Source organism: Eutrema salsugineum, unplaced genomic scaffold (assembly GCF_000478725.1).
Source record: "Eutrema salsugineum unplaced genomic scaffold, Eutsalg1_0 scaffold_13, whole genome shotgun sequence".
Taxonomy (NCBI): domain Eukaryota; kingdom Viridiplantae; phylum Streptophyta; class Magnoliopsida; order Brassicales; family Brassicaceae; genus Eutrema; species Eutrema salsugineum.
Window position 1 is genome coordinate 8,494,612 of NW_006256885.1, and position 17,736 is coordinate 8,512,347.

Sequence of the window (17,736 nt, forward strand, 5' to 3'; positions counted from 1 at the left end):
TAAAACTTATACGACTATGTAAATAGAGTTGATGAGTAATGTATTTGGTGCCAGATAGATAGTTATGTGGTCGCTTGGAGACGTTAAAAATGTCCCCGTGATTGGAAAATATTAAATATTAAATTAATTTCTGTTGGCTTTTTAAACATGTTAGTAACCATGCAATATATTAAGCAGCCTAATTTATAAATGTAGACAGTTAAAAAAAAAAAAAATCAAGAGTCGGACATATTCTTCTTTGTTGATGGTTTGAGCACCAAACTTTGAAATTTCAAACATATTAACCTTTAATATTCGATAAAGTGTCACAAAATTCCACTTGATGAGGATTAAACGTGTATAATGTATGTAAAGAAGTCTAACTCTAAAATGATAAACTATGTGAGTATAGAATATTCCGTGCTCTTTTTGGCCGACTGCTACGAATATTCTACGTTTTAAATATCGTAGTGTACCAGTTAGAAAAAAAAAATATATATATATATATAGTAGTGTACATTACTACATTTTACCCTCTCTTATATGTAACTTGTTTTTTTTTGTTGTTAAAGTATATGTAACTTGTTTTGTTGCAAGACCATTTAGTGTTTTAAGAGGAGAGATAGTCTGTACTTTTTTAATTCAAAAATCAACACTTGCAATCTGACAAGACGCTTAACAAACAACACAAATGTAAAAAGAAAAGCCTACGCATATTGTTTGGGTGAATTTAAATCGTTTGAAAACACTTTGCTAACGTTCTCTTAATTATGAATTGCTAATCACAACAACAAAAATATTATAATCCGGTATTTATATTAGATTTTTTACTCTATATCCAACATCGGTCAAATCCAAGCATTAGTACATGCATGCCTTCCCATGGTTTTGTCTCCTGTCGGTGGATATAGATCTACCAATACAAACATAATTAAATAACAATCACACCAGCAGCATTTATTGAGATTTTTGTTTTCCTCTCGCTAATGCCTGGTGTAGCCAAACCCAAATGACGGCAAGATTTATGTATCACATACATTCGTATTCTTTTTTTTTTGTTCAAAATACATAAGTATTCCAAAGTAAGGTATTTGACAAAATATTTGACACTAAAACTTATCTGTCCTGTAAGATACATACATACTTTGATTTGATATGGATATAGATATATATGTATTAATCTCCTAAAGATACATATTTAACTAGCAAAAAAAAAAAAAACATATCTGTATAATCACACAGAGATATAGACATCTTTTGGCATGGTCATGTAATCCTTGTCCACAGAAACAATCCTGCAAGCAAGAACCCTTGTATAGTTACATATCCGACAACATGGACTCGAAAATCTATAGAAATGAGCAATTTATGGAACCAACCTTAGGCAAGTGCAGAAGAAGATCAACAGAAGCATCCGGCTTTGCCATGCAGAGATTAAAGCCATTTGGCTTCTTAAAAATTGAAATCCACGCGAAACTGGGAGCTAGCTCTCAAGTAAACTATGAATTTACAAAGCTCGAATTTTTCACATTGACAATATGCCCACGACGGACACGGAAATGAAGACAAGGAAAGAGAAAAAATTGCAGAGAGAGAACCGTAATCTATCCGAAAACATCATAGCTTTGGCCGGAATCGGTGTGTTGAGAGATGATCCTTTGAGTGTTCCTGCAAAAGGAAAAGATGGAAAGCAGCATAAGGAGAAAGCGATGATAAAGATGAACTAAAGAAAAGAGAGGAAGAAAGGAAGTGTCGAAGAGAAGAAGGAAGAAGGTGAAGAGAAAAGTCAAAGTGAGTTAGTCAAAGGAAGGAGTAGTTAAAGTAACAAGTAGAGTTGTTAGAAGTCCTAGTCAAAAACAGTTGTGTAAGAGAGTTTATGAGTTAGAGTTAAGGTGTAGAAGTGATGACTAGTAAGAGTAGTTAAAGAAGAAGTTCTATAAGTACTAGAAGAATGAATGTAATGAAAGTAGTGAGAAATCATGAATGAAAAGCAGAGTTAAGCAAATCGATATGCAAAAAAAGAGAGAGAAAAGAAAACATACGAGTAAAGTTCAACACGGTGTCGGCATCGTCATCGGCGCCGCTAACGGCGACGTTCCCACTCTCGTCGCCAATCCTAACGCCGATACTCAATGGATCAACTCCGATGTCCTCTCAACACTGTCGGGAACGAGCTCCGTCTAATCACCGTCGGGAACGAGCTCCCTCTAATCGTGAAATGCTAACTAAAGTTTTCCAATTTTCTCAAAAGAAAAAAATCGATTGTTACAGAAACGCTGGCGTTTTGCCTCCAAAATGATCCGAAACGCTGGCGTTTTGTCTCTTCCAGCCTAATTTGGCGAAAAGATATATCCCAGTCGCACCCACAGCGCGTTGAGCGCGTTAGGCCAAAATCGAAAGGTACTCCTTTCAATTTTGCTTGTATTTTGCCAGATCGCGGTCTTGCGCGATTTTTTCGCGAGTGGACTATTATTTTATTAATATTTTTTCTTCCGTTGCGTTTTATTTGTAATTGGTTTGCCGTTTTGGTCTAAATTTAGTGAAAATAGTAGCATTGCTCCTAGCTCTACATTATTAACATCAATATATGTTATTTGCGTTTTGCTTGTTATGAGTTGTCGTTTTACTTTTTTAGAGGTGTCCGATAGAACCCGATGGCAACGACAGTGAGCTCCGAAAGAAGAAAATTACTCAGACGACGAATCTGAGTGATTGAAGCGACAAGTGAGCAAAGACTTGATATGGGTCTTTGAGTTCAGCTATCCGATCTCCATTTCAAAGCAAATTTGAGAACAAAGAACTTTAGGAGTGTGATGCGAGCTAAACAATCTCTGTGTGTATGTATTTGGTTGCAAAAATTCTGTCCTGCATATACAAGGTAAACTTTGAGCCCCTTACTTTTATTCGATAATCTCTAGTAAAAGCTAATAACATCACCATTGACAAATGCACCAAAATGGGTCTTGTCGAATTATACTTTTACCTCTTACATTCCCACAGTTATGTGATTCCTAATAATCCAACATTTATGTATAGGATGTTGTTGCTGCATTTGAGAATTGTGAAACGTACAAGTGCAATGCCCTCTACAGGTTTGTCGTCTATCATCTATGGGATTCCTAAATGTCCTCTTACGGACCATCCTTTTTACTTCTCCAGCTCTAAAGTCTGCAAATGTTTTTCAGACACTAATGCTCTTTTGCTTTGTCTTTACTTCACCAATGCCTCAGCTCCCACAGTTTCTGTGGACAACACCACTGGCTGTCAGTTATATCTATGCAAAGACTCATTAGAGACAGCTATAACAACTAGGCAACCAAATCGAGTGAGATCAGTGTAATGGTGCTTGTGTTTACTCTTGGGATGATCGGCGTGGGTTCCTGTGTTTCGCTCGGCAAAAGACGGTCTGTGTCTTTTAAGCACGACGGTAAAGTCTGAGACTTTCTACTCAGTTTTTTGAATTTTAGATTCTTGTTGATGAAGAGTTGTTTCTGTTGATCGGTGGATTGTTCAGGAGGAGGAGGAGGATTTTTTGAGGTGAGAGACTATGGAGTTCCTGATGGCTGATACTGTCTGTCAAGTCAATCTCTTGGTGCGGAGAAACATTTGCTTAGGCATTAGAAAAGAGTATGTGATACTTAACACTGCAAAATGGAACACTCTCTGAGGTTTTTACTTCTGGTAGGGTTGCTCCTTTGATCAAAGATCATTTGATGTATGTTTCCCGCGTGATTACGATGTTCATTATCAATCAAACGCTGTATCTTTTTCCCAAGCTTGATTTCAATTGTATGAATAACTAGTTGGAAATAATTATTCAAAAAGCCATCTTTTTACATATGCGAATTAATGTAAAGCTATGCTGTGTTGTTACTGCTTTTGATTTAGAAGATAATAATATGCTAATTAATACATATGTTTAAGATCTATAAAATATTCAAGCACAAGCTTCACGCATTAGTTAGAGCTAAAAATGAATCTGAACAATTTAAAAAAGACATATAATAATTAATTGGTATTAGAGTTCACTCCTTGCATTACTTACTACTAGTCACATACCGGACCAAACCTACAGTTTGCTGCGCACCAACCATACCAACAACAGAAAAAGAAAGAAACAAAAAAAATTCGCCGAATTCAGTCACAGAAACTAGAAACCACATGTATCATAGACAACTAAAGCTGATTGCCCTAAGAAACCTATACCAAAAGTAAACCGCAGGAACTAGGTGTTCGGTTTAGTCAGGTACAAGACAAAGCGGATCATCCTAAACCACTCTCCTTCACTTCTTTATCTTCTACCTTTTCTTCAGCTTCCGAAACAGAGTTGGTTGGTTGTTGAATGTTGATGGTTAGCTAGTTGATTCTTGCCTTTTCCAGATCTGGAAGATCTGAACAAATACAACGTTTTATGTAAGATCAATCTTAACAAAACGGTCCAAAGAATAAATTCCGCTAAAACTTTTGGTCTGAAGCACAATGATCCATCAATCTTCACTTAGTCTCTAGTACTTGCAAGTAAGAAGATTAAGGTTGTTGAAACTTACAAAGCAATCCATCATCATCGCTGCTATCACAATCTTGATCAACAAACTATAAAAATAAAGAGTGAAGATAATCAAACAGAGTGGCTTGGCTAAACAACAATCGAAAGAAAGAAACAGTTATGAGAAAACGCTTACTGCACTCTCATCATCGGAGGCTGTATCAGCTGAAAAAGAGCCAAAAACAAAAAATAGTCTATAGTTAGAAACAATTTATCTTGAGATTTTATCTCTGTCTTTTTCAAACGAGGTTAGACAATAAAACTAAGATCTATCATATGCAAGATTGGTGTAAAAATACTTAATCAAGCATTTAAGAAAAAGAGACAGGGCAGGTTGGGCAAGGGAACAAGTAAATTCATGAAGATTTGGGATTATCCTCTAGATATTGAGCTTAAATGATAACTTAGTACGACTTACAATTGACCTCCTCATCCTCATCACACCATTTATTCCAGTCGACTTTAATGTAAGGTGCAGGTTTGTCTTCTGACTTCAGAATTCGTGGCCACCAGCTTCTCTCTTCTTTCTGAATTGAAAATATGATGTTCCTTAACCCAACATTCTTTCTATATTCCTGCATCATACATAACATAGGACACTTGTAAGAAGAAGTATGTGTCGATATAAAAATTAGAAAAGAATCTCTACACCTGGAGAGCATATCTAAAACGTTTCTGAAACCTGCCTTCTAAACATCAGGTCATAGTATCAAAAGGTGGGCAAACTTTTACATATCGGTTTAAATTCAAAGCAGTGATAGCCTGCTAGTTATTCTCATTTAAAGTGAGAAATGGCACTTACTGGCACAATCTTCCCATAAAGCTCCAAGCTGAATTCAAAGTGTTTGCCTTGAGCACCAATAGCAGAGAAACTAAATAGGCCCTGAGGCTCACATCTGACTGAAATGTCCTTCGCATCAGGTAAGGCGACGGTTAGGTAGACCTTATCAGAACGCTGAGCCCAAAGAACCTCCGGTTTATGACTGCGTATACAGGACAAAACAGCAGTTATAGTTATACTGTATTGCCACCCAAATACACAACCAATCCGTCCAAACACATAACTAAAAGAAAAGATTACTTGAAATTTTCATATGACGAGGTTCTAGTACAAAGATTTTCAATCTTGAATTTGAGAAGTAAAACTAAAATCCAAATTTTTATATATATAAAATATAGGCATGAATGGTGAAAGCAGACATAAACATGTTAAGGCACATCAAAATGCAACTATGAAAGTGTTTCAAGTGAACGATCTGGGTAATTTCATAGGAAATCATTATCAAAAAAAGGTTTTTAAGATCTGTGGAATAACTCTTTTAACATCACAAAGAATACCATTCCCCATAACTGACGATAACAAACAAAGTTTTCGTCAATAAAGTTCGAGCTTTTTCTTCCGGGAGCGTACTTCTTAATCACTAAAAGAACATTGAAGTACTTGTACTGAAAAACCCATTAGCAGACTAAGTAAAAGACGGTGGCTTTATATGTAGATCACCAATCACGCAAAACTCTTTGTATTTATCTCTTCAGGTTTAAAAGTTCATCAGAAAATCTCAAAAACCCTAAAAATCGAACAGATACCTCATGTTTGCCAGCCAATAGACGGTGCCGGAAGTGTGAACGGAAGATGGAAAGACGGCGATGGGTTTCAAGAGAAAGAGTGAGCTTGAAACAAAACAATCATAAGGAAAAGATTCTGGGAGTGAACAAGGTAAAGATCAAAAATTCTACATTCAGCCCCAATAGTTTTTAATTATTTCATCTAGATCTAGAGAAATCACGAAATTATTCAAAAAGGCAAAAAGTTTTCTACTTAAGTGCCAGAGCCCAGAGGCAACTTCCTTTATTTTCGTTTTAGTCCTTGGATCTCTTCTTCTTTTTTGTCGTAAATTCAGCCAGCAGAAATCTATTAGAACTTATGAGACATCCAAAAAAAAAAATTTATTTTAATTAAAAGTTATTAAATAACAAAAAAAACAGAGATTTGTAGACAAAAACAATTACTACTCCTATTATAAAAGACAATTTGAGCGATATTACCATTTTTACTTTCAATAATAATAATTTATTAAAGAACAATAAATATATGTTTAATTTACTCTGCTACTAATTAAACTAATTACTAATGGACATACATTTAGATTGTACAGTTACTTGTAATTACGATGATACATCTCTTACCAAATGACTAATTAATCAACCCGATATAGTTTTTTTTTTGGTCTATAAATACAACTTTCCAAGCCAAAGAAAAAAAAAAACATAATTTCACAAACCCTTTAATCCATGGCTTCTTCAAGAAATAATCATTTCAATTTTGTGTTACTCTCATTTTTAATTATCCTTAAAACATCGATATCTTTTAGAAATCATTCGTCCACAGATGGATTATTGCCATTTGCACCTAAACATGTTGTGATTATTAACAGGATTAACACACGCGCAACATTGATCTTACATTGTATAAACAAAGGAAAAGATCTTGGGATAAGAGCGGTCCAATTTGAAGAAAGTTTTGATTTCAAATTTCGTGTCAACTTCCGTAAAACAACAAGGTATACTTGCACTTTCAACTGGCCTGGACATAGAGCAACATTTGCTATTTTCAGAGTAGATAGAGATGATAACCCAAGAAGTAAAATTGGGGTATGCAGAGACTGCATTTGGGTTATTTATGAGCCAGGCCCTTGTCGTGCTAAGAGTGATGGAGGCGGTCTTACTTGTTTTGAGTGGGATTCTTAATGGCTTATATAGCAATTTAAATAAATTCATAACTTATGTCTTCTGAGTTTATCAAAAAAAAAAAAAAAACTTATAGCTTCTGAGTATTTCATATAGTATCCATAACTTACAGAGAAATCACGAATTTATCTCCCAAGAAAAAACAAAAAATGAACTAACACCTCCACGTACTTGGCCACAACTAGAGATTTCATTTCACCATTTGGCATTTTGTGATAATAATTTCAGCTACCTAGTAGAGTAAAACAAGAGCAAAATGGACAAATATGGATAAATGAAATGAAAAGACAACAACTGTCATAGTTTGTAAGAAATCATAGATCAATATTGACACATGCTATTTGCAACATTTGCACACAAAGCGTGATCATCAGTTTTATTTTGGTGTACATAAATTACTCTGCCTAATAGTAACCCACACATAATATTAAAAACTAACAAAAGAAAATGTCACAAGATAATATAGGTTTTGTATGAACTGCGATACGTTGATGTTGCCTTATATTTAATTTGTTTAAAATTTTTCTACATGCTAAGTTTATAATTTTCTCCCACCCGAAGTTTTATATATTTGTTATATCATTAGATGAGTATATCTATAATCTATGTTGGATATATTATGATTGACAAAGTTGAAACTTGAAAGCAAACGCAATTAAACGACAATTATGACATGTATTGTATAATAGAATTGCATACAAGTTTACGGATGCCGTTAATACTAACTAGCTTACTATATGATCACTTCACTGTCTTCACAATTACGACTCACCAAACAAAAAAAATAAATCTAATGTTGAACAAACCCATCTAACCTAATTTAGTACACCGTAAGGCGAAAATGACACACGTCTAACGTACGTCTTAATTAACCTAATGTATCGTGTTATTTTACTTTACTTTCGACAAATCATTTTGTTTTAATATATTTATGCATATGAAAACAGGACATAACTTAGAATGAATAGTTTCAAAACAAATATTTTTATGAAATAATTAAACTCATAATACTCTACTTTGCCAGTAAAGTTTGATCATATATAATTAATAGTTTTATTTTCCGGTACGGCAGATCAAGCTTTGTTTTGTCAATCGACACTAGGAATAACCACATTTTATTGTGTACTGTAATTAAAGTTGGCAAGTCGATTCTAAGCTACACCAACAATTTTTTATTTATTTATTTAAACAATGAATGAATACGACAGTGAAACGTAACCAACAGAAACAAAAACTAACCAACAAACAAAACACAAAATGAAGTAAAATATCAGAAAATCTTAATTCAAATATGATGCACAGAATTCAACAGGAGAAGATGTATATATAAAACTAGGTGGACTAAAATTTCACAAAACTTTGTTTTCTTGTGTTTGTAGCTATTTACTTTACTCATGTCCTTACATCTCCAAATATAAATCATAAAACTACAAGAATGTATGTATATTTGGTTATATACGGACTTAGTGTATAGATGTCTTTTTAGCTTAATTATGTGTGTAAAAAATTTTGTACATATAATAATAAAATATGCTGTTTTACTTTAATATGGTATCAGAGCAACTCCAACAATCAAAATAGAGTTTGTTTATGCCACTGTTTCTCATTCTTCGATCTCGCCGATTATTTCATAAAATCTGTTTTGCGAGCTTCGATCTCACTGATCATTCATTTCATATAAAGATTTGTGATCTAATTTGTTATTGTAATATTTTCTTGGAAGTTTTTGTAGAAATTGTGGGATCCACATGTGTCACTTTTTAAAGTCTGATGTGACCTTTCTGATGAGATGCCACCGTGCGAAAGATTACTACATAACAGTCTGTGCCACAACTTTACCTTTTTTTTTTCACCTTAAACAGTTACTTTCCAGATTCAAGTTTCGTTATCTCGGTTTGGTTTAAGCCTGCTTCTGATATAAATCTTTTTTCAATAATCTTGTTTCACAAAATTCATTATATTCGGTTTAGTTTGATACTTTGATTTCGTTGTTTTCAATAATGCGATCAAAATCCAAAAAAAAAAGATTTAAGTTCAAGTCATTACGTTCTGATTTGATTTACACTTGCACATTAGTTTTACTCGGTTTATTATCATCCTTGTTTAACTTAGCAACTTAATTAGCACACCCCATTAATTGATATACAGATTTTCTCAATAAAATTAATATTCATATGAAAGTTAGCAAAATACATTATGAAATGTAGACATAATAAAGACTTTTTGCCTCGACTTGTAGCACACCCTAAAGAATATTTTTCCTATCTTTACTTTTTATCCTTTTTGGGTCTTTTTAACTTTTTTTGTTGCCACAGCTTTGGCCCGAGTGGGTTTTTCTCTTTGGTCCCTGTTTTTTTTGAAAGTGATGATGATATAACATCAACATATTTAATGCTGGGAAAATAATTAAATTTGTGTACTGTACTAATAGTGATCTAACCCCCCCCAAAAAAAAAAATACAGAAAAAATGTCGGCCAAAGCCGGTGGGATTCCCTATTTAGTAATGCATGTGAACAATTTCAAGAATCTTTGTTTTTAAACTCTAATTTTACTATATTTCTTCTTTTTTTCTCTTCATAAGAATTGTTTTATAATTTTTTCTGGTTGTCTTCTTCTCGTGATAGAGAGGAGGACCAAACTCTATGTTGTCAGCTACTGACAGTTTACTTAATCGTATGGTTGCTAAGATGTTTTACTTTGATTTTGCATAGTTTTTTGTTATCTTTAAAAAAGTAATGTTTTTTTGGGGTTAATGTTGTTCTCATAATATTCTCTGTTTTATCCTTAAAAAAATATAGTCACTCGTGAAGGAATTTTGAATGTTTTTAAGCTCCTTGAGGAATTCTCCTATGTTACAGAGGATTTTCTTGGGAATTTCTCACACTTTCTCCTATAAATTAAGTTGCCACTTTTTTCTTAAATTAAAATCAATATTCCTTCACCGTTCCTTCATAAGTTTGCAGAGGTATTTCTTCATCTCAAAGGAAACGATTTGTCTTTTCATATCTCATTCTTCTTTTTTTGAAGAAACTGAGTTTTATTTCCCAGGAAAACAAAATTCAAAAGGTGATCTCTTGGGCTCAAAATCTTCCACCATTTACTCTTCCTGCAAGGTGTCTCAAGGAGGAGAATCTATAAACCACCTGGTGAGTTCTTCCTGTTTTTCAGGAATTCACATGCAAATTTTTTTTTTTTGTTATCTATGCCTTTATTTAGCCTCAAATTTGAAAAATGTGAGTTTTCTAGCTTCTCTATTGTTGTGAAATATATGAATGAGAAAAGAAGAAGAATCAGATCTTGAGAGTGGACCCAGTTCTGAGTTCAAAATTCAATTTTATCTTTCTCTGTTTTTCAGTACTCTCTATAAATGTGATTCATGAATTTAATGTCTCTATCTTTGCAGGTGTTGATGATAATAATCCTTATGTGATATTATTGCTTACATAGTTGTTTGTGTTTTATGGTCTTGTGTGTCGCTATGGAGAAACACTTTTGTGGCTTGCCATTACTGCTTCTGGTTCTGCTTTTAGCCTCCATTGATGGTTCGATACAGCTTCAGTCATCTCAATGTCAAACCCTCCTGAGGCTGCAACAGCTTCTGTACTATCCTAGAGTGTTAAGCAGCTGGAACAACTTTACTGATTTCTGCAATTCCGAGCCAAATTCCTCCCTAACCATTGTATGTTATGAAGAGAGTGTCACGCAGCTTCACATTATAGGAGACAGAAAAGCTCATATGTTACCAAAGAGTTTCTCAATAGACTCATTTGTTACTACTCTTGCTAAGCTCCCTGATGTTAAAGTTCTCACCTTTGTGTCCCTCGGGTTATGGGGTCGGTTACCTGAGAAAATCAACCGTTTATCTTCATTGGAGATTCTCAATGTGACTTCTAATTTCCTCTTTGGTCCCATTCCTCATGAGCTCTCGTCGCTTGCTAGCCTTCAGACGCTTATACTCGATGAGAATATGTTATCTGGTCAGTTACCGGATTCAATTGGTTTTTTACCGGGTTTAGCTGTGTTGAGCTTAAGAAATAATGTGCTCAATGGCTCATTGCCTTCTTCACTGAGTACCTTGTCAGGTCTTAGAGTTCTTGCTCTAGCTAACAACCGGTTTGATGGAGATTTACCTGATTTAAGCCATTTGACAAACCTTCAAGTGCTTGATCTTGAAGGAAACTCTTTTGGACCGATGTTTCCTCGGTTAAGTCACAGATTGGTTACTCTTATACTCAGCAAGAACAGGTTTAGATCTGCAGTTTCAGCTGCAGAAGTGAGCTCTTTGTATCAGCTTCAACATTTGGATCTTTCCTTCAATACATTTGTCGGTCCATTTCCTACTTCCTTGATGTCTCTCCCAGCGATAACTTACTTGAACGTTTCACACAACAAACTCACCGGTCGGCTTTCAACAAATCTTTCTTGCAACTCACAGCTGATACTTGTCGATATCTCATCGAATCTTCTTACCGGAAGTTTGCCTACTTGTCTTAAACCGAGTTCCGGCACTAGCAGAGCTGTTGTCTACGCAGGTAACTGTCTGGCTACTACAAATGAAGATCAGCGTCCAGTTTCATTCTGTAGCAATGAAGCTCTTGCTGTTGGAATCCTACCACAGAGGAGGAACAGAGTATCCAAATTGGGTATTGCCTTGGGCGTAACCGCAGGCATTCTCGGTGTAATTCTCCTCGCCGGTGCATTATTTGTGGTTCTTAAGAGATTTGATGCTAAGAGAGAAGCAACGAAAGCTTCTCCAAGATTGATCAAAGAGAATGCTTCAATGGGATACACATCAAAGCTACTGTCAGATGCAAGTAAGAAGACCAAACATCTCTCATATATTGTCACACTTTTCCACATATCCAAATGAGTTGTATTGATTACTTGTGGTTTTCTGCAAATACTTTATAGGGTATATCTCTCAAACAATGAAGCTAGGAGGACTCGGTATTCCAGCTTACAGGACATTCTCATTGGAAGAGCTTGAGTATGCCACAAATAACTTTGAATCCTCTGCTTTCATGGGTGAAGGTTCTCAAGGACAGGTAAAAACAAAAAAGCTTGAAGTTTTCTTTTGTTTCCATGTTTCTGAAAGTGAAATCTCTCATCTTTTTTTATTTTTCTTTCCAGATTTATAGAGGGAGGTTGAAAGATGGATCCTTTGTGGCAATTAGATGTTTGAAAATGAAGAAAAGTTGCAGCACCCAAAACTTGACGCATCACATCGAGCTCATTGCTAAACTGAGGCACCGTCATTTGGTTAGTGTGCTCGGGCATTGTTTTGAGTGCTACTTGGATGATTCAACAGTCAGCAGAATGTTCTTCGTCTTTGAGTATGTCCCAAATGGAGAACTCAGGAGCTGGATTTCTGGTATGACACTGAAACTTGTCCCAAGAACATATACAGAGAATAAGGACCATCATTATATCTTTTGATAACATTAGTGTCTTTGCTGAGTTAGATGGGCATATGGGAAGATTGCTTACTTGGGAACAACGCATAAGTGTAGCGATAGGTGTAGCAAAAGGGATCCAGTTCTTGCATACTGGTATCGTGCCTGGTGTTTATGATAACAACCTGAAAATAACAGACATTTTGCTTGACAATAACCTCGCCGCCAAAATCAGTAGCTATAACCTTCCATTACTTGTGGAAGGTCTTGGAAAGGTACAAATGATGCCAAAGTTTGAATCTTGTTTAATTCTTGAATCCTATGTTGACTCTGTTTTGCTTTCCTTTTTAAGGTGGGGCAAGGAGTATCTCGAACCGGACCAAAAGGGACTCCAAGGTGTGTAAGATCTTCTTCACTAGCTCTACCAAGAGATACCGGTCTAAAAAAATGCCGGTTTTTTCTTAAACCAACGTACATGGTTTAATCCTCTGTTTCTTATCAGCATCAAAGACGCAGATAAAATCGATATATATGACCTTGGAGTGATCTTGCTTGAACTTATAGTGGGAAGACCATTGAGAGCAAAGGGTCAAGTCGATGTTCTAAAAGAGCAGGTAGTGATTTTGAATATATAACTAGAAACGAAGTAGGGATCTTTTTTTTACTTTACAAACTGTTTTCTTGTTTCCACTTATTTTGTAGTTACAAGCGAGCATCTCAGCGGATGATGGAGCGCGTAGGAGCATGGTAGATCCAACAGTCCATAGAAATGGTTCAGACCAATCACTGAAGACAATGATGGAGATATGTGTAAGGTGTCTCCTTAAAGACCCTTTAGAACGGCCTTCCATTGAAGATGTCCTGTGGAATCTTCAGTTTGCTTCTCAAGTTCAAGAAGGTTGGCTACAAAACAGCAACTCCCCGAGCATTCGTGGCTCGCCTTCTCCTGCAGCTTCCTCTCTTCCTCCTCCCTCTCGTTTACACATAACAACACTCGAATCTCCCCGAGATTCAGGTAGTTTCAAATCGATATTGCAATGCCTTTAATTTTATGATCAATTGATTCAGGGAATATAAGATTTTAATTTGAGATTGAATGAGTTTCTTGATCTGAGATATTTTATGATCAATTGATTCATGTGTTTGTAAATTGCAGGATATGAAGAACATGAGAGGTAGAGAGACAAGGGTTTTTGTTTGGTCCGTTGTCTGTTCTTCACTTCTATCTATAATGATCATAGTTTTTCTTTTTCAAGAACTTTCTGTTGTTTATTTATTTGTTGGAAATGATCAAAACTGTTAATAGTATTAGTCAAGACTCAATAATTGAGGACGCCAATCTCCTATATTTTAATTAAAAGTGCAAATCGTGAAAATTACTTACGGTGATCTAGATAACAGTTTTGATAATATACTCTCACAATATATTCATAAGAAACGATCTCAACTACGTTAGGCTCATTCTCTCCAAAAAAAAAAAAATAACAATTACGTTAGGCTCCATTTCTAATTTAGTGGATATCGTTTCTTAATTTAGTGGAGATCATTTCTAAACATTTTAGTCTAGAGTAAAACCTTTTTGAAGTTTATATTGATGAATTATGATAAACTAACGCACCTTTCCGTTATAACGCAATGTAAAATCAAATAACTTTTTATGTTAAAGTAAATCAAGTATTTTAACCTATACGATAACTAGTTATCTCATTAAAATATTTCACGGCTATACGGTAGATACCGTATGCGTATGTTGGTTACTGACTTACTATCTCTAGGTTTTCAATATGTTTTAAAAAAAAGGAAATGTATAAATTAAAGACAAGCCTAGTTATATATATATATTCATCTCCGGTGAAAACCCTCCTCCGAAAATATAACATCCGGAGCGACGGCCGTCGAACCAACAGCGACCGAAAAATCAGCACCGCTCTCTTCCTCATCCTCATGCTGATGATCTCTTCTACCTTGCTGATGCGATGGCATTGGTTGCAAAGAATGTTCTAAGTTAGCCCTAGCCATGACGTCATAGCTGGCGGCGGCTGCTACCTCCGCCGCAGCGGCAAAGCTATTCATGGCGGCTCCGGCAAGAGTAGTGGAGGCGGAGGAGTTGTTGGAGTATTCGGGTTGTTGCATAACGACTAGTTGTTGTTGTTGTTGTTGTTGGTGATGACTTTGTTGTTGCATAACGTTGGCCATTGCGACTCTACTGTTTATTAGTTGTGATTGCACCAGCGATAACTCCGCCTGTAGCGAGGCCACCTAACATATTTGCGGTTACAAATTTTTATTTATTTATTTAAATATATAGAGATGATCATCTATATTCTTAAATTTTCAAAGTAACTTAGGAAATTTGAACTTGACAAAGAAAACTTTAAGTAAATGTATTCAATTATTAGTCGGAATGAAACATGTAGATACATCGTTGGGAAAAATAAATAAAAGAACAAAAAAATATGAAGAGAAAAGCAAATTTATTGAAACCAATAAATTATCGAAATTGACTAGTAATTAACTACCGTGTTAACATTGTCGCCGACTAATAGGCGACAAAATCAGCAGTTCTCCTTTCTCATTTTTCTTTAGCTATACAAAATTTAAAATCAAGTAATCATTTTTTATTGACGTCATGCAATAAGTTTTTATATGAAAATGCGAACTTTCATATAACATTTCGTTGAGTAAATAAGCACTGAAAATTTTAAATATTTTACTTTACATGTACTCTTTTTTTTTGGCTAGAATTAAGGGTTCTTTATTGCTACTTTTATATTTTGTTTATCTTCAACTTTCATTTACGTCCCTCGCCCATTTTAACCGTTACAAACTTTACTAATTAAATAACAAATATAGGGAAATATGTGATAACAAAAAAAGCTAATCAAATATTAGTCATTTTTCCATTAGATATACATGTAGTATAAACATTGTATGTAATAAGTCACCTGTTGTTGGAGAGCAAGAATCGTGGAGACGCAGCCATAGACAGGATCAGAGAGTCTAGCCTGAGCCTCATATGAGATCGTAACCACCGCGTCATGGCGACGGTTCACCGGAATATGATGCAAGAGCTTCGACACGTTGCTGGCTCCGAAAACCTTATGGACCGCCGCGAACCTAGCCGCTCCTTGGTCCGACCCGAAATGTGGGGCGAAAATGCATCCACTCACACACTTCCTTCTCAAGAACTTGCAAGCCCCACACGGCGAAGCTGCCCCCGTCCCCGTCGTCGCAGCAGCCGCCATGGTTCCTCCGTTGGAGGATAATGATGACGTCGTAGTATGTTGTGATGAGGTTCGTTTTCCGGCTGCTGATTGCCGGCGAGAATCTGAGGTGTTGTGGCCTCGCTGCTGATCAGCCATCACAAAACAAACATTAATTAGTTAAGTGGATGAGAGTTTCTTGTGAAACAGATTATATCTATCTATCTATATATGTATGTTAATCTTTAACGATGTGAGTGTAACATGTGTGTATGTGACTATATAAGTAAAAGAAAAAACGGAGGAGGCCACGTTTGTTTCATGAAGGAGGTCGCGAGGTGAATGTGGTAATCTTTCTTTTTTCCTTTTTCATAATTTTATTTGAAATTTAAATAATCACATAATACAAATAGTAGCTATATTATCGGTTAAGTATTTCTATAATTCGAATTCTTTTTACCTAACCACAGATAAATATTGTTAAAATTTACATATATATATATATTTATATATATATGAATCCTACATTATATTTTAATGAAAAAATAGAGTAGGACACATGACACATCCATACATTTTTAACCTTTTCACTTTGTTTTCATCGTTCTACTTTTTACTTATACGTTACTCACTACACAACTAAAACTTCTAAAGTTTTAACGTTTCAAATAGTCAAATTGGAGAAAAGCATGTAAAACATTGTTGACTCAATTAAATGTTACAAAAGAAGTAATTACTGCTTACATAAGGAGTATAAGTTTAACACGATTTATCTATCTATCGGTAACACAAATCACATAAAGTTTAATTGAGGTTGCTAAAAAAAAAGTTTATTTGAGTTGGCGTATTAATAAAATAGTAGAATGATGGGAAAAGTAGTAGGATTAAATTGAGTTCTTAATTTTAAAAGAAAAAATGATACTTATTTATAAATGCATCATGTATATGGTAGAAAATTTATCATCATAACTCTAAACCCATAATAATTCGTTTTTTTTCAATCAATAAATTTTTAACATCATTAATTAAGTAAAAAATATAGAAAACCTAAAAAAATATTGTCTTTAGGTAAAACAGTAAAAGGAAGAAAATTCTTTAAAAAACGGATGGAATATTTTGAAAAGCTAGAAAGAATGCTTAATTGTATTAGTTTCGATGTATCTTGTAAACCGATGTTAGAAAAACCCTCACGACTATACATGTATGTAGAGAGTCTAGAATCAGTATGGTTGGTATTGTTAGGTGCAAGAAAGAGCGTATAAATGGGAAGAAGGTGTGATATGAGGTGCACGTGCAAAGAGAGTGAATATACTTGTTATTTTCTCAGGTCATCTATTTAAGTTCTAAATATTAGTTATAGTTAGAAGTTGAAGTCTATCACTAGAAGATGTTGGTGCAAATTTGATAATCTGTTACCATATGTTGCAATTTAATTCATCTGTTATAAACAGTAAATCGTTATATGTATAAAAAATATTCAACTAAATTTCATGATGCTATATATAATAAGAAAAATAATGGTATACCGAATAACAGAGTGAATGCAGTCATTGTATTATTATATTAATCCCCAAAAAATGATTCACCTGCGATATATATACTTGATCTATAATTCGTTCAGTGACTTGATCTTTTTCTGTACGATTCAAGGACTAAATTAATCTCAAAAGTTGTTTTAGCACACAAAAAACCTAGTCATCAACAGTTAGTGCTTGTTTATAGTTCATAGTAAAATATTTTTACGAAAAGTGTTTAAGAGGACTAAGTACAATAGAAGCTGCATTCAAAAGTTTTTTCCTTATATCTTAGATAATAGTGATGCATCATGCATTTCATTATAACAAAATTTCACATTATTTATAAAAA

General features: G+C 34.6%; 4 protein-coding genes and 1 long non-coding RNA gene across 5 annotated transcripts; 3 read left to right on the forward strand and 2 right to left on the reverse strand.

Annotated features, from left to right (window-relative positions):
• The first annotated feature begins 2,013 nt into the window (after positions 1–2,013).
• LOC112088990 lies at positions 2,014–3,766 on the forward strand. The gene is made up of 5 exons (XR_002900810.1): positions 2,014–2,379; positions 2,615–2,857; positions 3,016–3,071; positions 3,210–3,406; positions 3,494–3,766. It is a non-coding gene; the product is annotated as an uncharacterized LOC112088990 (long non-coding RNA).
• A 200-nt stretch (positions 3,767–3,966) lies between these two features.
• LOC18024813 (uncharacterized protein At3g03773) lies at positions 3,967–6,238 on the reverse strand. Its single transcript, XM_024159700.1, has 6 exons — positions 6,113–6,238; positions 5,328–5,508; positions 4,944–5,100; positions 4,662–4,690; positions 4,527–4,572; positions 3,967–4,370 (listed from the first exon to the last, which is right to left on the reverse strand). The coding sequence occupies exons 1-6, from the start codon at positions 6,115–6,117 to the stop codon at positions 4,336–4,338; spliced, it is 453 nt and encodes a 150-aa protein (XP_024015468.1). The 5' UTR covers positions 6,118–6,238; the 3' UTR covers positions 3,967–4,335.
• Positions 6,239–6,814: 576 nt separating this feature from the next.
• LOC18024814 (S-protein homolog 5) lies at positions 6,815–7,273 on the forward strand. Its single transcript, XM_006408203.2, has one exon. The coding sequence runs from the start codon at positions 6,818–6,820 to the stop codon at positions 7,271–7,273; it is 456 nt and encodes a 151-aa protein (XP_006408266.1). The 5' UTR covers positions 6,815–6,817.
• Positions 7,274–9,869: 2,596 nt separating this feature from the next.
• LOC18024815 (probable inactive leucine-rich repeat receptor-like protein kinase At3g03770) lies at positions 9,870–13,975 on the forward strand. Its single transcript, XM_006408204.2, has 10 exons — positions 9,870–10,239; positions 10,323–10,420; positions 10,678–12,088; positions 12,186–12,319; positions 12,405–12,645; positions 12,737–12,942; positions 13,020–13,063; positions 13,170–13,281; positions 13,370–13,682; positions 13,824–13,975. Exons 3-10 carry the CDS (start codon positions 10,735–10,737, stop codon positions 13,844–13,846), a joined length of 2,427 nt encoding a protein of 808 aa, XP_006408267.1. The 5' UTR covers positions 9,870–10,239; positions 10,323–10,420; positions 10,678–10,734; the 3' UTR covers positions 13,847–13,975.
• A 416-nt stretch (positions 13,976–14,391) lies between these two features.
• On the reverse strand, positions 14,392–16,108 carry LOC18024816 (LOB domain-containing protein 20). Its single transcript, XM_006408206.2, has 2 exons — positions 15,613–16,108; positions 14,392–14,926 (listed from the first exon to the last, which is right to left on the reverse strand). Exons 1-2 carry the CDS (start codon positions 16,027–16,029, stop codon positions 14,510–14,512), a joined length of 834 nt encoding a protein of 277 aa, XP_006408269.1. The 5' UTR covers positions 16,030–16,108; the 3' UTR covers positions 14,392–14,509.
• Positions 16,109–17,736: the final 1,628 nt, after the last annotated feature.